The sequence below is a fragment of the Zootoca vivipara genome, chromosome 6, assembly GCF_965207765.1.
Source record: "Zootoca vivipara chromosome 6, rZooViv2.hap1.1, whole genome shotgun sequence".
Taxonomy (NCBI): Eukaryota; Metazoa; Chordata; class Lepidosauria; order Squamata; family Lacertidae; genus Zootoca; species Zootoca vivipara.
The window spans coordinates 80,227,040-80,242,521 of record NC_142589.1 but is presented as its reverse complement, the minus strand read 5'-3'; the positions used below and the strand labels follow the sequence as shown (position 1 = coordinate 80,242,521).

The 15,482-nt window shown below is 46.4% G+C and overlaps 1 protein-coding gene across 7 annotated transcripts; it reads left to right on the top strand.

The window, feature by feature from the left end:
* LOC118086693 (cytochrome P450 2G1-like) lies at nt 1–10,671 on the top strand. 7 transcript variants are annotated; one of them, XM_035118624.1, is made up of 11 exons: nt 1–13; nt 1,444–1,584; nt 2,059–2,084; nt 2,816–2,978; nt 3,696–3,845; nt 3,970–4,130; nt 4,909–5,085; nt 6,350–6,491; nt 9,110–9,297; nt 9,441–9,582; nt 10,490–10,671. In XM_035118624.1, exons 1-11 carry the CDS (start codon nt 1–3, stop codon nt 10,669–10,671), a joined length of 1,485 nt encoding a protein of 494 aa, XP_034974515.1. The 7 variants fall into 7 exon arrangements, with proteins under 7 accessions (XP_034974515.1, XP_034974514.1, XP_034974512.1 ...); XM_035118623.1 differs by lacking the exon at nt 2,059–2,084 and having other exon boundaries at nt 1,444–1,610; XM_035118621.2 differs by lacking the exons at nt 1–13; nt 2,059–2,084 and having other exon boundaries at nt 1,422–1,610.
* Nucleotides 10,672–15,482: the final 4,811 nt, after the last annotated feature.

Here is a 15,482-nt window from a genome sequence, read left to right as displayed (position 1 = left end):
ATGGAGCCCTTGGGTGGCTCGTCTTGAGCTGGCCTCAGTTTACCAGCTGGAACATAGCAAACTGTCTTCCACTGAGTCAGAACACTGGTCCTTCCAGTTTGTCATAGTCTGCACTGACTGGCAGTGGCTCTCCAGAGTTTCAGACAGAGAGTCTCTTATAGCTCCATCTGGATATGCCAGGGATTGAACCTGGTCCTGAGGCCTTCTGCATGCATGGCAGCTCACAGAACTGTAGCTGGAAGGGACCCCAAGGGTCATCTAGCCAAACCCTATGCAATGCAGGAATCACAGCTGAAGCCTTCTTTCCCAGCCTGGCTATGAGATGCTGTTAGAGATTGAACCCAGCACCTTCTGCATGTGGGGCAGGTGACCTGCCACTGAGCTAGGGCCCTGCCTGGGCAGGCGATAGTTCTCCCTATGATCTCGAACAAACATCTTTCAGTATAGAACTTTTAACTGGAGGCTGCTTCTGGGACCTAGCAATGGGCTCATACATGGCGGAGCAAAGATCTCCATGGCCCAGTATACAAGCAGAGGCTGTAGATCATAGGAGTTAACTCCTAGGGAGAGCCAGTGTGGTGTAGTGGTTAAGAGCGGTAGACTTGTAATCTGGGGAACCGGGTTCACGTCTCCGCTCCTCCACATGCAGCTGCTGGGTGACCTTGGGCTAGTCACACCTCAGCCTCACCACCTCACAGGGTGTCTGTTGTGGGGGAGGAGGGGAAAGGAGATTGTTAGCCGCTTTGAGACTCCTTCGGGTAGTGATAAAGTGGGATATCAAATCCAAACTCTTCTTCTTCTTCTTCTAGGGGCCAAGGTCCCTTTGGCCCCCAATAAAATATTTGAGCCCCCCCCCAAAAAAGTTGATGGGCATTTCCATTCAAATGGTGTGCATGCATTTGTGATAAATTATGTGGGGCGGGAATTACCTCCCCCCCCCCCCGATATTTTATTCAAGTTGGCACCACTGCTGTAAATCATCATCATCATCATCATCATCATCATCATCATCATCATCACATACAAATCTCCTGGAAGCTCAAAGGAACTTTCCTGATAAATATTGACAGCAAGGCTGTGTCATTGATTTCTGCAGACTTTGAACTCTGATCCTAAATCTGCCTGCTTCTGTAAGATACAGTAGGAAGGTGGGAAGCTATGCAGTTTTTTTGTTTTGTTTTTTTAAAAAAGCATTCTTCAGTTTAGCCAAGAAATCTTCCACGTGCCCCTAATGCTCACTTTGAACTTAGAGAGGAATCCGTCCATCCTCTACCTTCCCCACACAATGAATGTTATATTGAAACCCAATCTTGTTTTCCTGCTCTGCAACCAAGTCCAAGAGGCCAGGCTAGCTGGTTTCACTTACACGGCACGGGCATATAATGGGTGCGCCGAGGTTGGCCTTCAGCTGAATTCTCAGCCACTTGGCCATGGAGCTTGGAGGGGCACTGAGCATCTTCCTGGGCATCTGCGTCTCCTGCTTGCTCCTCATCTCAACATGGAAGAGGATGTACAAGGAAGGCAAGTTGCCCCCTGGGCCAACACCCTTGCCTTTCATTGGCAACTTGCTGCAAATCAAAACCAGCGAGCCCTTTAAGTCCTTCTTGGCGGTGAGTTGTGCTCTCTTTGCCATCAGAAGCTTGGGATGAAATGGGGGGGGAGGGTGTATGGATGGGCTGGGGCTGTATGCTTAGTTTTCAAGAATTCTTGTGTTTCAAACTGCCCGAGTGGAGCCAGGGAACAGTTATGAGCGCATGTTCCCCCTTCCGCAAGGTAGCTCTTATGACTCCATGAAGGCTCCAGCCAGGTGAGACCAGAGGTCTGCTCAGCACAGCATCTGTGACTGAGCACAACTCTCTGGAAAGCCCCCAGACGGGCCTGTAGGCAACATCACCCACACTTTTTGCTTCACAAAGGCTACTCAGAGGTATGTTGCCTCTGAAAAAGGAAGCTACCAGTATATATCACCTTTTATGAGCAAATACCCACCCTGCATGAATTTATTTTATTTCTACTTACGGCCACCCAAGCAAGTGTCCACCACCATAATTGTCTACCACCATCACCACTTAACTCTATGTTGTGTGAAGTAGAACTTTCCCCGCCTCTGTTCTGAATCTCTTGCTAACGAATCTCTTTGAATGACAGCATGTTATAAAATTAATTGCAGTGTGTGTGTGTGTGTGTGTGTGTGTGTGTGTCTGTCTGTCTGTCTGTCCACTCTCTCCACGCCATATATGCCAGCCTGGACTACAACTCCCATCAGCCTCAGCCAGCATGGTTATGGTAGCTAGGGCTGATTGAAGTTGTAGACCAAAACACCTGGATGGCACCAGGTTGACCCAGAGGGATTGTAGGCTTTTACAACCTTCTTTCATGCCTCCCGCTTTGCCTGTTTCCCCATTGTCTTCTTAACTATACGTTTCCGAGCACAGTTCAAAGTGTTGGTGCTGACCTTTAAAGCCCTAAACGGCCTCGGTCCAGTATACCTAAAGGAGCATCTCCACCCCCATCGTTCTGCCCGGACACTGAGGTCCAGCTCCGAGGGCCTTCTGGCGGTTCCCTCATTGCGAGAAGCCAAGTTGCAGGGAACCAGGCAGAGGGCCTTCTCGGTGGTGGCGCCTGCCCTGTGGAACGCCCTCCCATCAGATGTCAAAAAGGAAAACAGATACCAGATTTTTAGAAGACATCTGAAGGCAGCTCTGTTTAGGGAGGCTTTTAATGTTTAAGAAATTAGTATATTTTAATGTTTCTGTTGGAAACATTATTATTATTATTATTATTATTATTATTATTATTATTATTTCTCCTGCAGCTGCAGCAAAAATATGGTCCCGTGTTCACAGTGTATCTTGGGCCACGGAGAGTTGTGGTCCTGTGCGGACATGAGGCAGTGAAGGAAGCTCTGGTGGACCAAGCTGAGGAGTTCAGTGGGCGGGGGGAGATGGCTTCTATTGACCGGAACTTCAATGGCTTTGGTGAGTCGAGTAGATCTGGTGGTTTCTGCCAATACAACATGGATAAACTTTTATGATTGGTAAAGGAGAGTCTGTTCTGCACGTAGGAATAGAGCAGAAATTCATATTTAAAGGTGAACTGGTTGAATCTGACCTTTTTGAAGCAATACATAAACCATCATTCAGAATTTGCCAGCTCTCCAAATTTTGCAGTGCAATTCTCCAAACAAGTAACGCGTACCAAAATGTGTCCGCTAGTGTCCATAAAAATGCATATGTAAGATTCAAATATCCTTTATATTAGGGGGAATTGGTTGCAAAAAAAAAAATGTATATACTAGGAGAATATCACACTTGCAGGTTGGTTAAAATTCATGGATTTCAAACTGGCATGGGAATGTGGAGGACCAAACTTAAGTTTGGGAAAATATGAAAGGGGAAGAAACTGAGATCTACAGATTTTCCCATCTCTAGTTGGGGACAGCCTTTCTCAACTGGGTGTTCTACAGCTGTTTTGAACGACAGACAGTGAGGTCTGCTGTAAACTGGGGGAGTTTATTGGGGGCAGGCCCAGATTGCCACCAGAATTTCTTAAGTTTCCTGCCAGACAGAACCTCTCCTGGGTTTGTGAGTCGAGGAGCTGAGTTGTAATATGTGCCTGCCTTGTGGCAGGGCAGGAGATGAGGCTTTTTTCCCAACCACGGCTGCCCTAATGAATGTCACTGCCTTCATTTCCAGGAGTTGCTTTGGCCAACGGGGAACGGTGGAAGCAGCTGCGTCGCTTCTCCCTCACCACACTGAGGAATTTTGGGATGGGGAAACGGTCCATTGAGGAGCGGATCCAGGAGGAGGCCCAGTACTTGCTGGAGGAGTTTAGGAAAACTAAAGGTTAGTTTTGGCCTCGCCCAACTCCTCCCACAGTGCTGCTGCTGCCGCCGCCGCCAGTGGCTTGTGGAGACGGAAATGGGGCAAGGGTGCCGTTGACAATGACCCTTGGCTTTGTGCTTTTCAGGACTGCCCTTTGATCCCACCTTCTTCCTAAGCCGCACAGTCTCCAATGTCATCAGCTCCGTTGTCTTTGGCAGTCGCTTTGAATATGACGACAAGGTTTTTCTCTCCTTGTTGCGCATGATCAACGAGAGCTTCATTGAGATGAGCACCCCTTGGGCACAGGTAATGGATAAATCTGGAGGGGAGTCTGTCTGTCCTTCTTTCTGCAAGGGGGAAGCATTCCAAAAATGGAACCTCGGTTTCTCAAGAAGACAATGCGGAGAGGCAATAGACCCCTTCTCTGGGAGTCTCTGCTCTTTATTTATTTATCTATAATATTTTTTTATTTGATTTTACAGCTCCTTTCCCAATCATGAACACACATGGTAAAAATAGCACAAGATTCTTCTGAATCTCAAAACCTCCCCCCTCCCCTCCATGGGTTCTTCAGGTGATTTTTTTTAAACTGCATATAATAAGTCCATTTAGTTTACTATCCTCCATTGTATCCAAAATAATTTCAAGAGTTATTAAAAACCTGCACAAGAGTTCAAGTATCTACAGTGGTCTTTCAAATAGAATGTAAATTTGTCCCATTCTTTATTGAGGCTTTGATCCTCCTGATTTCTGATATTCCCAGTTAATCTTGTGTATCTGAAGAAGTGTGCATGCACACGAAAGCTCATACCAAAATATAAACTTAGTTGGTCTTTAAGGTGCTACTGAAGGAATTTTTTTATTTTGCTTCGACTCAGACCAACACGGCTACCTACCTGTTCCCAGTTAATTTTGCCATCTCTGCATAGTCCAGTAGTTTCTGCCAGTCCTCCTTGGTGGGAATCTTACCTTCTTTCCATCTCTGGGCAAGAGTCTTTGCTCTTTATTCATCTCAGTGTACAAGTTGTGTTCCTTGGGTGCATGATCTCAGAATACAGCAACAACAGCTGCTTTCCCCTTCCAGCTCTACGACATGTATTCCTGCGTCATGCGATACTTGCCCGGGAGACACAACCGCATCTACTACCTCATCGAGGAGCTCAAGGATTTCATTGCAGAGAGAATCAAAACGAACCAAGCGACACTCGATCCCAACAACCCGCGGGATTTCATTGACTGCTTCCTTATCCAGATGGAGAAGGTACCAGAATGGATCCCCAACTTCAGCGGCAGCCACAGGAGAAGGGAAGAGAACCAAACTGGACCGTATTGTTTGAAATTGGGAGGGAAGGCACCCCCCCCCCCTGCCAGGATAGGGGCAGCAATACTTGGAATCCTGGTTGTGTGTGCAGCTCTCGTCACTCAGAAACATGCGCTGAAAGCCAACCAAAATGCTTGGGAGTGGCTTAGTGCATTTCCCCCTATGATGAAAGGCTACAATATCGGGTTTTCTGGTTGGGGGAAAAAAAGACAGCTCAGAGGAGACATAGCAGAAATTTGTCCAATTATGCATGGTGTATGCCAAGGGTGGGGGACAGTTTTCTGCCCTAGGGCCATTTCCCCACAGCAGCGGTGAATGGAACCAGAGGAAAAAGTGGGCTGAGCAATGAATTTGAATGTGACCTTTGCATGGCAGTTTCTGTAACACCCACACCCCTCCCTATCTGTCCAGACAAGCAAGAGGCATTAGCAGAGTCAGTGCTGGATTTACGTATAAGCTAAACAAGCTATAGCTTAGGGGCCCACTCTCTTGGGGCCCCCCAAAAAAATAAAGGAAAAAAGAAAACTGCATGTACATTTCAAAATACGAGATAAAAAACAAATAAAATAAAACCTACATACAGTTAGAGCCTAATAATTATTTCACTATTACAGTGATACTTCGGGTTGCGGACCCGATCCATTCCGGGGTGTCGTTCGCACCCCGATAAGCCCACAACCTGAGCAGCGCTTTTGCACATGCACGAAAGTGCGATGGAGCACTTCTGCGCATGCGTGCGGGGGCGAAACCCAGAAGTAAGCACTTCTGGGTCCGCCACATTCGTAACACGGAAAAACGCAACCTGCAGCAGACGCAACACGAGGTATGACTGTAATATACTTTTTCTTAATTGCATTTCTCTATTAATATACTTCTTCTTAATTGTATTTCAGTTCAACAATGACTTTGATAAAATACAAATTTCGTTATGTGCAAATGGCTTAAGATACCTATTAGGTCCATAAATTACCATGTAGCATATATTCAACACAAAAAAGCAGCAATTTGTTGTTGACAAGCTGGACATATAAAGGGCCCCATTACCTTCAGTATCTTAGGGCCTCATCAGACCTAAATCCGGCCCTGAGCAGAGTTAAAGCACACTTTTGAACCATAAAACCATTCTTCCCACCAATGGCCATGCTTGCATATACAGTACGGTGCACATGCACAAACATATGCTAATTTCTTTGTTCCTTCAAAGGAAAAAGGGAACCCTTCCAGTGAATTCAACCTGAAGAATTTGGTCCTCACCACCCTTAACCTGTTCTTTGCTGGGACAGAGACAGTCAGCTCCACCCTGAGATATGGATTCCTCTTCTTGATGAAACACCCAGAAGTGGAAGGTATGGAGGATGACATCTGGGACTGGCAGAAGTCATGCAAGTGCTGAAGCTGCCTTATAGCCAGTCAGACGTTTGTTCCATCTAGCTCAGTACTGTCAACACTTACTGTCAGCACCTCACCAGAGAGCCTCTCCTGGCCTGGAGATGCCATTGGGGATTGGACCTGAGACCTTCCCCCATTGAGCCATGGCTCTTCTACAAGCCTAGTTAGTTGCTATCACATTCATTTAGGGCAGCCTTCATCTGCCTGGGGCTCTTCAGGTATTTGGCGCTACAACGCCCATCAGACATGGGTGGAGCTGTGGTCTAAACCACTGAGCCTCTTGGGCTTGCCAATCAGAAGGTTGGCAGTTCGAATCCCCGCGACACGATGAGCTCCTGTTGCTCAGTCCCAGCTCCTGCCAACCTAGCAGTTCAAAAACATGCCCCAAAGTGTAAGTAGAAAAATAGGTACCGCTCCGGCGGGAAGGTAAACGGTGTTTACGTACGCTACTCTGGTTTCAGTGTTCTGTTGTGCCAGAAGCAGCTTCGTCATGCTGGCCACATGACCCAGAAAAACTGTCTGCAAACGCCGGCTCCCTCGGCCTGTAAAGCGAGATGAGCGCTGCTACCTCAGAGTCGCTTTGACTGGACTTAACTGTCAGGGGTCCCTTTACCTTTACCTTTTTTCATCTGCCTGGGGCTCTTCGGGTATTTTGGGCTACAACGCCCATCAGACCCAGTCGGCACAGCAATTTTAGTCCGAAATATATAGAAGCACCAAGTTGGTAAAGGCTGGTTTAGTATAGCAATCCAGGTCTGTAGCCAAATACTACCCATTAAGGCTTCGATAGCAGTTTGTAGCCATCGTCATTTATCATTGATAAGATGATTAAATGATGGCAGCTAATATGCATTAGCAGCTGTATCGAAATCAGAAGAACCAGGAGACTAGAGGTACCCAACTAGACACAGTGCTAAATCATCATGAGGATGGCTGACAGGAGGGAGGGAGGGAGGGAGGGAGGGAGGGAGGGAGGGAGGGAGGGAGGGAGGGAGAGAGAGAGAGAGAGAGAGAGAGAGAGAGAGAGAGAGAGAGAGAGAGAGAGAGAGAGAGACTGTCTTCCTTCAGTTCCTATGAAATGTGCTGCCTCACTCTGCTTTTAGTCATGGAAGGCAAGCTTCTGCTGCCGCCAATGGGGACTTTCCCCCAGAGTCTAATAGCGGGGGGGGGGGGGGGGCTTTCATTGAGATCACAGTGAAGTAAAGGTAAAGGGACCCCTGACCATTAGGTCCAGTTGTGACCGACTCTGGGGTTCTGCCACTCATCTCGCTTTACTGGCCGAGGGAGCCGGCGTACAGCTTCCAGGTCATGTGGCCAGCATGACAAAGCCGCTTCTGGCAAACCAGAGCAGCACATGGAAACACTGTTTACCTTCCCGCTGGAGCGGTACCTATTTATCTACTTGCACTTTGACATGCTTTCGAACTGCTAGGTTGGCAGGAGCTGTGACCTGCTAGAGTAGGGAACAGCTAATCCCATGCCCCCGTGGGCAGCCCCCACCTGCCTGCCTTTCCCCACATGTCCAGTCCAAGGAGTGGAACCTACCTGCCAGCTTTCTCTTCCTCCCCAGCCTCAATTTTCCTCATTGCAGAACTCAGCAGGGAGGATGAAAAATGGGGGGCAAAGCTGGGTTAGTTGGCTCTGCTTGTCACTGACTCTGGCACCACCTGCTGTTGGGCTGTCTGCCTTCCACCCAGCCAGTCCCAAGGGGCACCAGCGGCCACTGGCAAAACCTGCTCTCTCTCTGTTGTGGTCCCAATGAAAGCTGGCCTTCGCATGCCTTCTCTGAAAAAAGAAAAGAAAAGACTGGCTTCCCAATTACGTGTTTAACATTAGATCTAAGTAAGCCCTAAGAAACAGAAGAGGAGAAGAATTGGAGGGCAAAACAAAAATATCTCAGTGTGAGATGGAGAAGAGGCCAGGTGCATATTGTAGTGAAAGAGCTCCCCTTCCATCCTTACAGACCTTCAGGGTGGAAGTGCTCACACACCTTCCTTTCCCTACAGCGATTTATTGATTCCCACATTAAAGTTCAACAGGAGACAACTTCATTCATTCCTGCCCCCTTCACATGGTTAGTTGGTGAGTGATTCAATTACGGCTGCTCACCTCAGTTTTGACCCAATAATGAGGAGAAGAGAAAAAGTAGCCACTGCATATGAGTGAGGGGATATGGAAGTGGCCATCTCTGAAAGGCTTCCCTCTAGCTAACTCTTCTGCTAAGGAGGACTGAAGCAATTACTCCCTACTTCGGAGCCATCTGTATTGTCTGCCACAATGTCCCAGGTAGATAGCAGTAAGTTACGACAGCCGGAGCTTCCAGGCGTTGTTTGATACCAGCTTCTTCCAGCCCCATAGGAACTGAACAAGGATGAGGAACTGTCAGGCAGCAAGTCCACTTGTTTCCAGTTTAAGGTTTGATGGCTCGACATGATATACAGCTTCCAATTCTAATCCCAGGGCCGTTCCACTCGCATCCATAATGCGCTTCTTTCTCTCACTGATGTGCTCAGAAAGCCACGTTTTCACTTCCCCTGGTTGCTCTCGTAGAAGGTGTTTCTTGATGTCTCCACAGAGAAGGTCCACCAGGAAATTGACCACATCATTGGCCTCAACCGCATCCCTGCCAGCGAGGACAGGATGAACATGCCCTACACAGACGCCGTCATCCATGAGATCCAGAGGCTGACAGACATAGTCCCCATGGGAGTGCCACACACTGTGATGCGAGACACTCAATTCCGGGGGTACCACCTCCCCAAGGTGAGACAAGAGGGGAGTTAAGTTAAAAAGGAACAACCCTATGGAAAAGGGGGGGGTGAAAGAGTGATCCATATCTGTTTATGAGGCCCTCGCTGTCCCGTCAGTTCCATTTCAATATGGACCTCTATCTCATGTCTTTCCAGGGCACCAATGTCTTCCCCTTATTAGGCTCAGTCTTAGGTGATCCCAAATATTTCAGCAACCCCCAGAAGTTCAACCCTGGGCATTTCCTGGATGAGAAAGGACGCTTTAAGAAGAACGATGCTTTTGTGCCATTTTCTTCGGGTAGGTCTTTCATAGAATCATAGAATCATAGAATCATAGAATCATAGAATCATAGAGTTGGAAGAGACCACAAGGGCCATCCAGTCCAACCCCCTGCCAAGCAGGAAACACCATCAAAGCATTCCTGACAGATGGCTGTCAAGCCTCTGCTTAAAGACCTCCAAAGAAGGAGACTCCACCACACTCCTTGGCAGCAAATTCCACTGCCGAACAGCTCTTACTGTCAGGAAGTTCTTCCTAATGTTTAGGTGGAATTTTCTTTCTTGTAGTTTGAATCCATTGCTCCGTGTCCGCTTCTCTGGAGCAGCAGAAAACAACCTTTCTCCCTCCTCTATATGACATCCTTTTATATATTTGAACATGGTTATCATATCACCCCTTAACCTTCTCTTCTCCAGGCTAAACATACCCAGCTCCCAAAGCCGTTCCTCATAAGGCATCTTTGTCTCTGTTTGCTTTTTACTGCTTACTGAAAGTGGCCTTTGGCTAGTCAGCTCCATAGCTGCCAAGTTATCCCTTATTTTAAGGGATTTTCCCTTATGCTGAATAGGCTTCCTCGCGAGAAAAGGGAAAACTTGGCAGCTATGGTCAGCTCCCTTGTAACTTAACCGAGCCTGCAGCTCTGTTGTGAAGATACAATAGGATGATTCCTTTGTGTGCCACCCTGAAAACCTTGGAAGAAATGTGGGTAACAAAAGATGGTGATGTTTAAGAATAATAGCAGTGGTAGTGATAGCAATGGTGGTCATAATAGTATTGACAGAGAACAATGTGCGAGAGAAATATAAAGGCCAAAGGGAAGGTGGCTTTCCGAGACCTCTGTAGCATCTGCAGGCAGAGTGGAGCCCCCCTTGGCCAAGCAAATTATGACTTGTTCGGGTTGTTTTCTATCTCTCTCTCTCCACAGGGAAGCGTGTCTGCCTGGGGGAAGCCATGGCCCGCATGGAGCTCTTCCTCTACTTCACCACCATCTTGCAAAGCTTCTCTCTGAAATCCCTTGTGGCTGCAAAGGACATTGACCTCTCCCCCAAACTGAGTGGCTTTGGGAATATCCCCCCAACATACGAGGTGTGCTTAGTGCCTCGCTGATCCCAGATTTGGCAAGCCATTCCCTGTGGTGGGTGGGTGGGTGGGAAGCCTGAGGGAGGGAGGGGAGAAGATGCAAATTGGGTTCACCTGTTCATCATGGGTCCTGTACGTTTTCATTTCGCCCTAAGCTGCTCCAGAACTATGCAAGAAACACACACACCCTTATTTAGTCATATTTGTAAGCCTGTCTGGGCTATGTGACTTTCCTCTCTCCTGCCCTGCTCTGTTGTGAGCTCCTGGGAACAGAAGATTGGGATAGGTGGATTTGCTTAGTTTGACCCTGTGGGGCAATTCTGACAAAAAAAAAACCATAAGAACACAATCAGGAGCTGCTGGATCAGGTCACCAGCCTACAGGTGAAACTTAGAAAATTGGAATATCGTTGAAAAGTGCATTTATTTCAGTAATGCAACTTAAAAGGTGAAACCAATATATGAGATAGATGCATGACATGCAAAGCAAGATATGCCAAGCCTTTATTTCTTGTAATTGTAATTATTTGTCGTTAGGCGGGTCAATTATAAGTGGAATGTAATTAATGAAATGTAATAGCGATGTTGATTTTTGTATTATTGTAACAATTTGTTTTATTTCTGTGGAATTTCCAAAAGAACGCATTTGTAAAAAATTAGAAGGAAAATAAAAAAATAATAAGTTGCATTACTGAAATAAATGCACTTTTCGACGATATTCTAATTTTTCGAGTATCACCATCTAGCCTAGCATCCTGTTCTAACAGTGGCCAGCCAGATGTCTGTGGGAACCCTGCAAGTTTGACATGAGGGCAACAGTACTTTCCCCTCCTGAGATTTCCAGCAACTCATCTTTCGAAGCATTAGTTCCTCTGACAAAGGAGATAGAGCAGGCACCCCCAAACTGCGGCCCTCCAGATGTTTTGGCCTACAACTCCCATGATCCCTAGCTAACAGGACCAGTGGTAGGGGAAGATGGGAATTGTAGTCCAAAACATCTGGAGGGCCAAAGTTTGGGGATGCCTGAGATAAGAGCATAGACATCCTGTCTAGTAGCCAATGATAGCCCTCTCCTCCTCCATTAATGTGTCCAATCCTCTTTTAAAGCCATGTAAATTGGTGACCATCACTTCCTCCTGTAGGAGAGAGTTCCATAGTTTAACTCTGAAATGCATGAGGAAGGACTTTCTTTTCTCTGTCCTGAATCTTCCAACATTCAGCTTCATTGGATGTCCATGTCATGCATAATTTTAGAAACTTCTATCATGATGCCTCTTACTGGCCTCTTCTCTAAACTGAAAAGTCCCAAGCGCTGCAGCCTTTCTTCATTGGGAAGTTGCTCCGTCTCCTTGATCATTTTGGTTGTCCTTTTCTAAACCTTTTCCCGATTCTGCAATATCGTTTTTGAGGCGGAGCAACCAGAACTGCACCGTGACATTCTCCAAGGTTATGCTAGTATTGTCCCGATGCTGTTTCTGTCCAGATCTCCTAGACTCTATGCCTTTAACAGCCACCTTGTGGCCAGAGTCAGCCTATTGAACATCTACAGATGGTACTCAGTGGAGGGAGGTCGACAGGTCTTGGACCACAAATAGTCACAAGCAACCAGAGAGCTACATGGCACCCCAACATGGCAGCCTCCTGCAACCTGGCGCCCTCCAGCTGCTTCAGACTACAATGAGTTGTAGTCCAAAACAGCTGGAGGGCACCAGGTTGAGTAAGACTGCTCTGTGGCACTGGTCTTCAGCTGGTGGGCCAGGGCCCTACTATAGGGTCACAGCTTAGCTAAGGTGGAGGGCAACAACCATGCAGACGGATGGTAAAATTGGGAATTAGTCCATAAATGCCTGTTTGCGTTAAAGGTGCGTCCCAGGTCAGAAATAGAATTGCTCTGTGTGATGGTGGAGCACACTCTTTGGTTCAAATGCTGCAAAATCTCCTGTATAAATAGCAGCCACCTGGCTTTTGAAATCTTCACAGACGCTCTCGTTTTCATTAGAAACATACCCAGAAACATAGCTGCCAAGTTCTCCCCTTTTTTAAGGGAAATTCCCTTATGCTGAATAGGCTTCCTCACGAGAAAAGGGAAAACTTGGCAGCTATGCCCAGAAAGATGTGAGAGGTCACCTTTGACCAGAGCCTGCCTCCTTCTGTTTCAAGGTGTTTCTCTATCATCCGTCCCTGCTGGGGGCTGGGGTGGTTCTGAGGCACTGGTGGAGGAAGAGGAGTGGGGAGGGGAGTGCACTGCCCCTGGCAGCGCGATCCCGGTGGGGTGCCATTGTGGCTGCTCCCCTGCCCACGCTCAGCACCACGCCCCTGCAAGCGGCATGCCACGCCCCCAGGACACATGCCACCCCCTATGGGTGGCGTGCCATGCCCCCGGGACGCGTTCCATGTCCCCCCCCTTTTTATTTTCATAATACAACAGAAAAAAGAAATTAAGAAATAGAAATAAATATACTTCCAAAACAACATTGATAATAAATATACAAATAATAATACAACAAAATACAAAGAAAAAACTACCAAATAAATCAAGATAAATAGTTCCCTCCCACCCCCTTGTGTGACTTCAAGCCTATTCTCTATTTTGACATTGGTTTCCCAAAAAAATTTTGGTATACCTTTTTGGATATTTTATATCTTGATTATTTATATTGCTTGAACTCTTCACCTGTCTGCTAAGAGGTTGGCGTTTTCCACAAATTTCTTCTTATAATAATTGAATTTTTCCCAACCTTTATCGACTTTGTGTTCAGATATCCCTTTTATATCATAATTTGGAGTTAAAATTTATATCTTTAGTCAACATTTTTTTCCCATTTTCCGGCCAAAATCGGTTTTGCCAAATCCTGCCCCCATTTTTATCATGAAATCCTTTGTTAATTCATCTTTTGTATCCCACTCTAATAATAGATCGTACAAATTTTTAATATAATTTTTATTTTCACCAATTATTATCTTTTAAAATTTTGAGGTACCATTTTCAAACCCTAATACTTTATCTATTTGAAATCTTTGATTAATTTGAAAATATTGAAGCCAAACTTTTAAATATTTTTGTACCTCTTTATAATCTTTCAATGTCCCTATGAGCAGCGCGCCATGCCCCTGGGACGCTTGCCAGCCACGTCCCCGCCTGCTCTCTGCTCCCCCCCCCCCGGTGCCGCAGCATGAAGCTCTGCCTCTGTTCTGAGGTTGCCTATTAGCAAATACACAAACAGCCTTGACCAGAATGTTCACTTGCATGGCAAATGCCTCTGCGAAGCTTTCTCTCTTGCATGAGCAACCGTCAATTGGTCATTACCCAGGAGAGATCATTTCCATCACATGATTCAACATAGCCACTCTATAATGCCAGGGGGATCCAGAATGAGAGAGTAAATACCCCAGTTGATTCCGATATCTCAAGCATCGCACAGATTAGAATCCATTATCTACCCAAGACTTCTTGGGAAAAAGAAGTGGGGACAGCCTGCCTTTTTAATTACTGTACTGGGTCCAAAGTGTGTTTAAGGCATATTTAGGCACAAAGCAATGGAACTGAAACAAGCTAGAGAGTGGACCAATGAGTGGCTGGGGGAAAAGGAAGTTCTCAAGCAAATTCTCAGAGACTGAATCTACTTGCAAAAAAAATCAGATAGATTTTCCTCTGAATTTTAAATTTCCCATCGTTAGTAGATAATGTGTTGTAATAGAGGTTCTAGAAAGATAGAATGAAAAATACTGCATCAAGCAAGATAATGCTTCCCATTATTGTTTTTATGTTATATTGCTGATTGTTAAACATATAATAAAATGTATTTTATCAACAAGAGAATATGGATTTAATTTATAAAGGTTGCCTTCAGACTGGAGCACAAATATGGTGTGTGGGTGTTGGCACAAGAGAGTCCCAGTCCTTTGTGGGGGAGGGACCTAAAAGCCACAATAGTGTACTGCCAATGTTATGACCCTCCTATGCCTTTTGACTCATTTACAGAATCAGTCCAAATCAATTATAATTTCACTCCTCCTCTGTTGGCAAGCAATTAACTTTGCCCCAGAAGCATCTTGTGTTGGCATGCACACTTCTGCTCATACCAATGACAAACTTAGTTGGTCTCTAAAATTTAATAACAACTGTGGAAGCAATGAGCAATTATCAGGAGAATCCAAAGGTGGACAACGTGATTTTTGACTGGACTTTTGCCTAGAAAACACTAGATAAAAAAGTTTAAAGGTGATTGGCATGGAAATCGTTTACCCACATGGGGCTGGCTGGTTCTGCACTGGATCCCTATTTTGTTTCGAAAACAGGGATGTTAGAGAATTCCACCAGAAATGGAAGCATCATTGCTTTTTTAAGTGAGTAACCATTTCATGTACTTTTTAAATTAAAAAAAAATCATTTTTTTATTTTTTGCATTGTTTTTGACATCCCCCTTCCATTGAAATGCACTGAAATTATTTAGTTTTGGCCATAGCAGATAGTAAAATGGATAGCACAGGTTTCAGCGGAAGAACGAAAAGTAGTAGGACACGAAGGGTGCTGAGTTTTGTGATAAGCACAGGATGGGGTGGAAATTGCTGCCTCCTTAGAGCCCTAAGAGCACATTGCCTGGAGATTTGTAGTCCAGTGTGAGCTGTTGCCAGGACCGGCCCTAAAGCAAGGCTGGGTGGCGCAGGGCCGCCAGGGGGGCGTCGCGCTGCAGCGCCCGTGAAAGCCGGACAGCGCCCGCCAGACAGCCGCACGCTCGGAAACCGGGGGGGGGGGGCGGAGGGATAGTTCGCACCAGGGCGCCAGCTACGCTTAAGACGGCCCCAGCTGTTGCACCACCTGCTGCCAACCCCCATGGC

Excerpts from the sequence above, each read along its gene's own strand:
- LOC118086693 (XM_088672787.1), top strand. The coding sequence starts at position 1,431 with ATGGAGCTTGGAGGGGCACTGAGCATCTTCCTGGGCATCTGCGTCTCC. Across the intron at positions 4,131-4,908 it reads TGAGCACCCCTTGGGCACAG|CTCTACGACATGTATTCCTG; the intron begins GTAATGGATAAA and ends TTCCCCTTCCAG. Across the intron at positions 9,298-9,440 it reads GGGGGTACCACCTCCCCAAG|GGCACCAATGTCTTCCCCTT; the intron begins GTGAGACAAGAG and ends ATGTCTTTCCAG.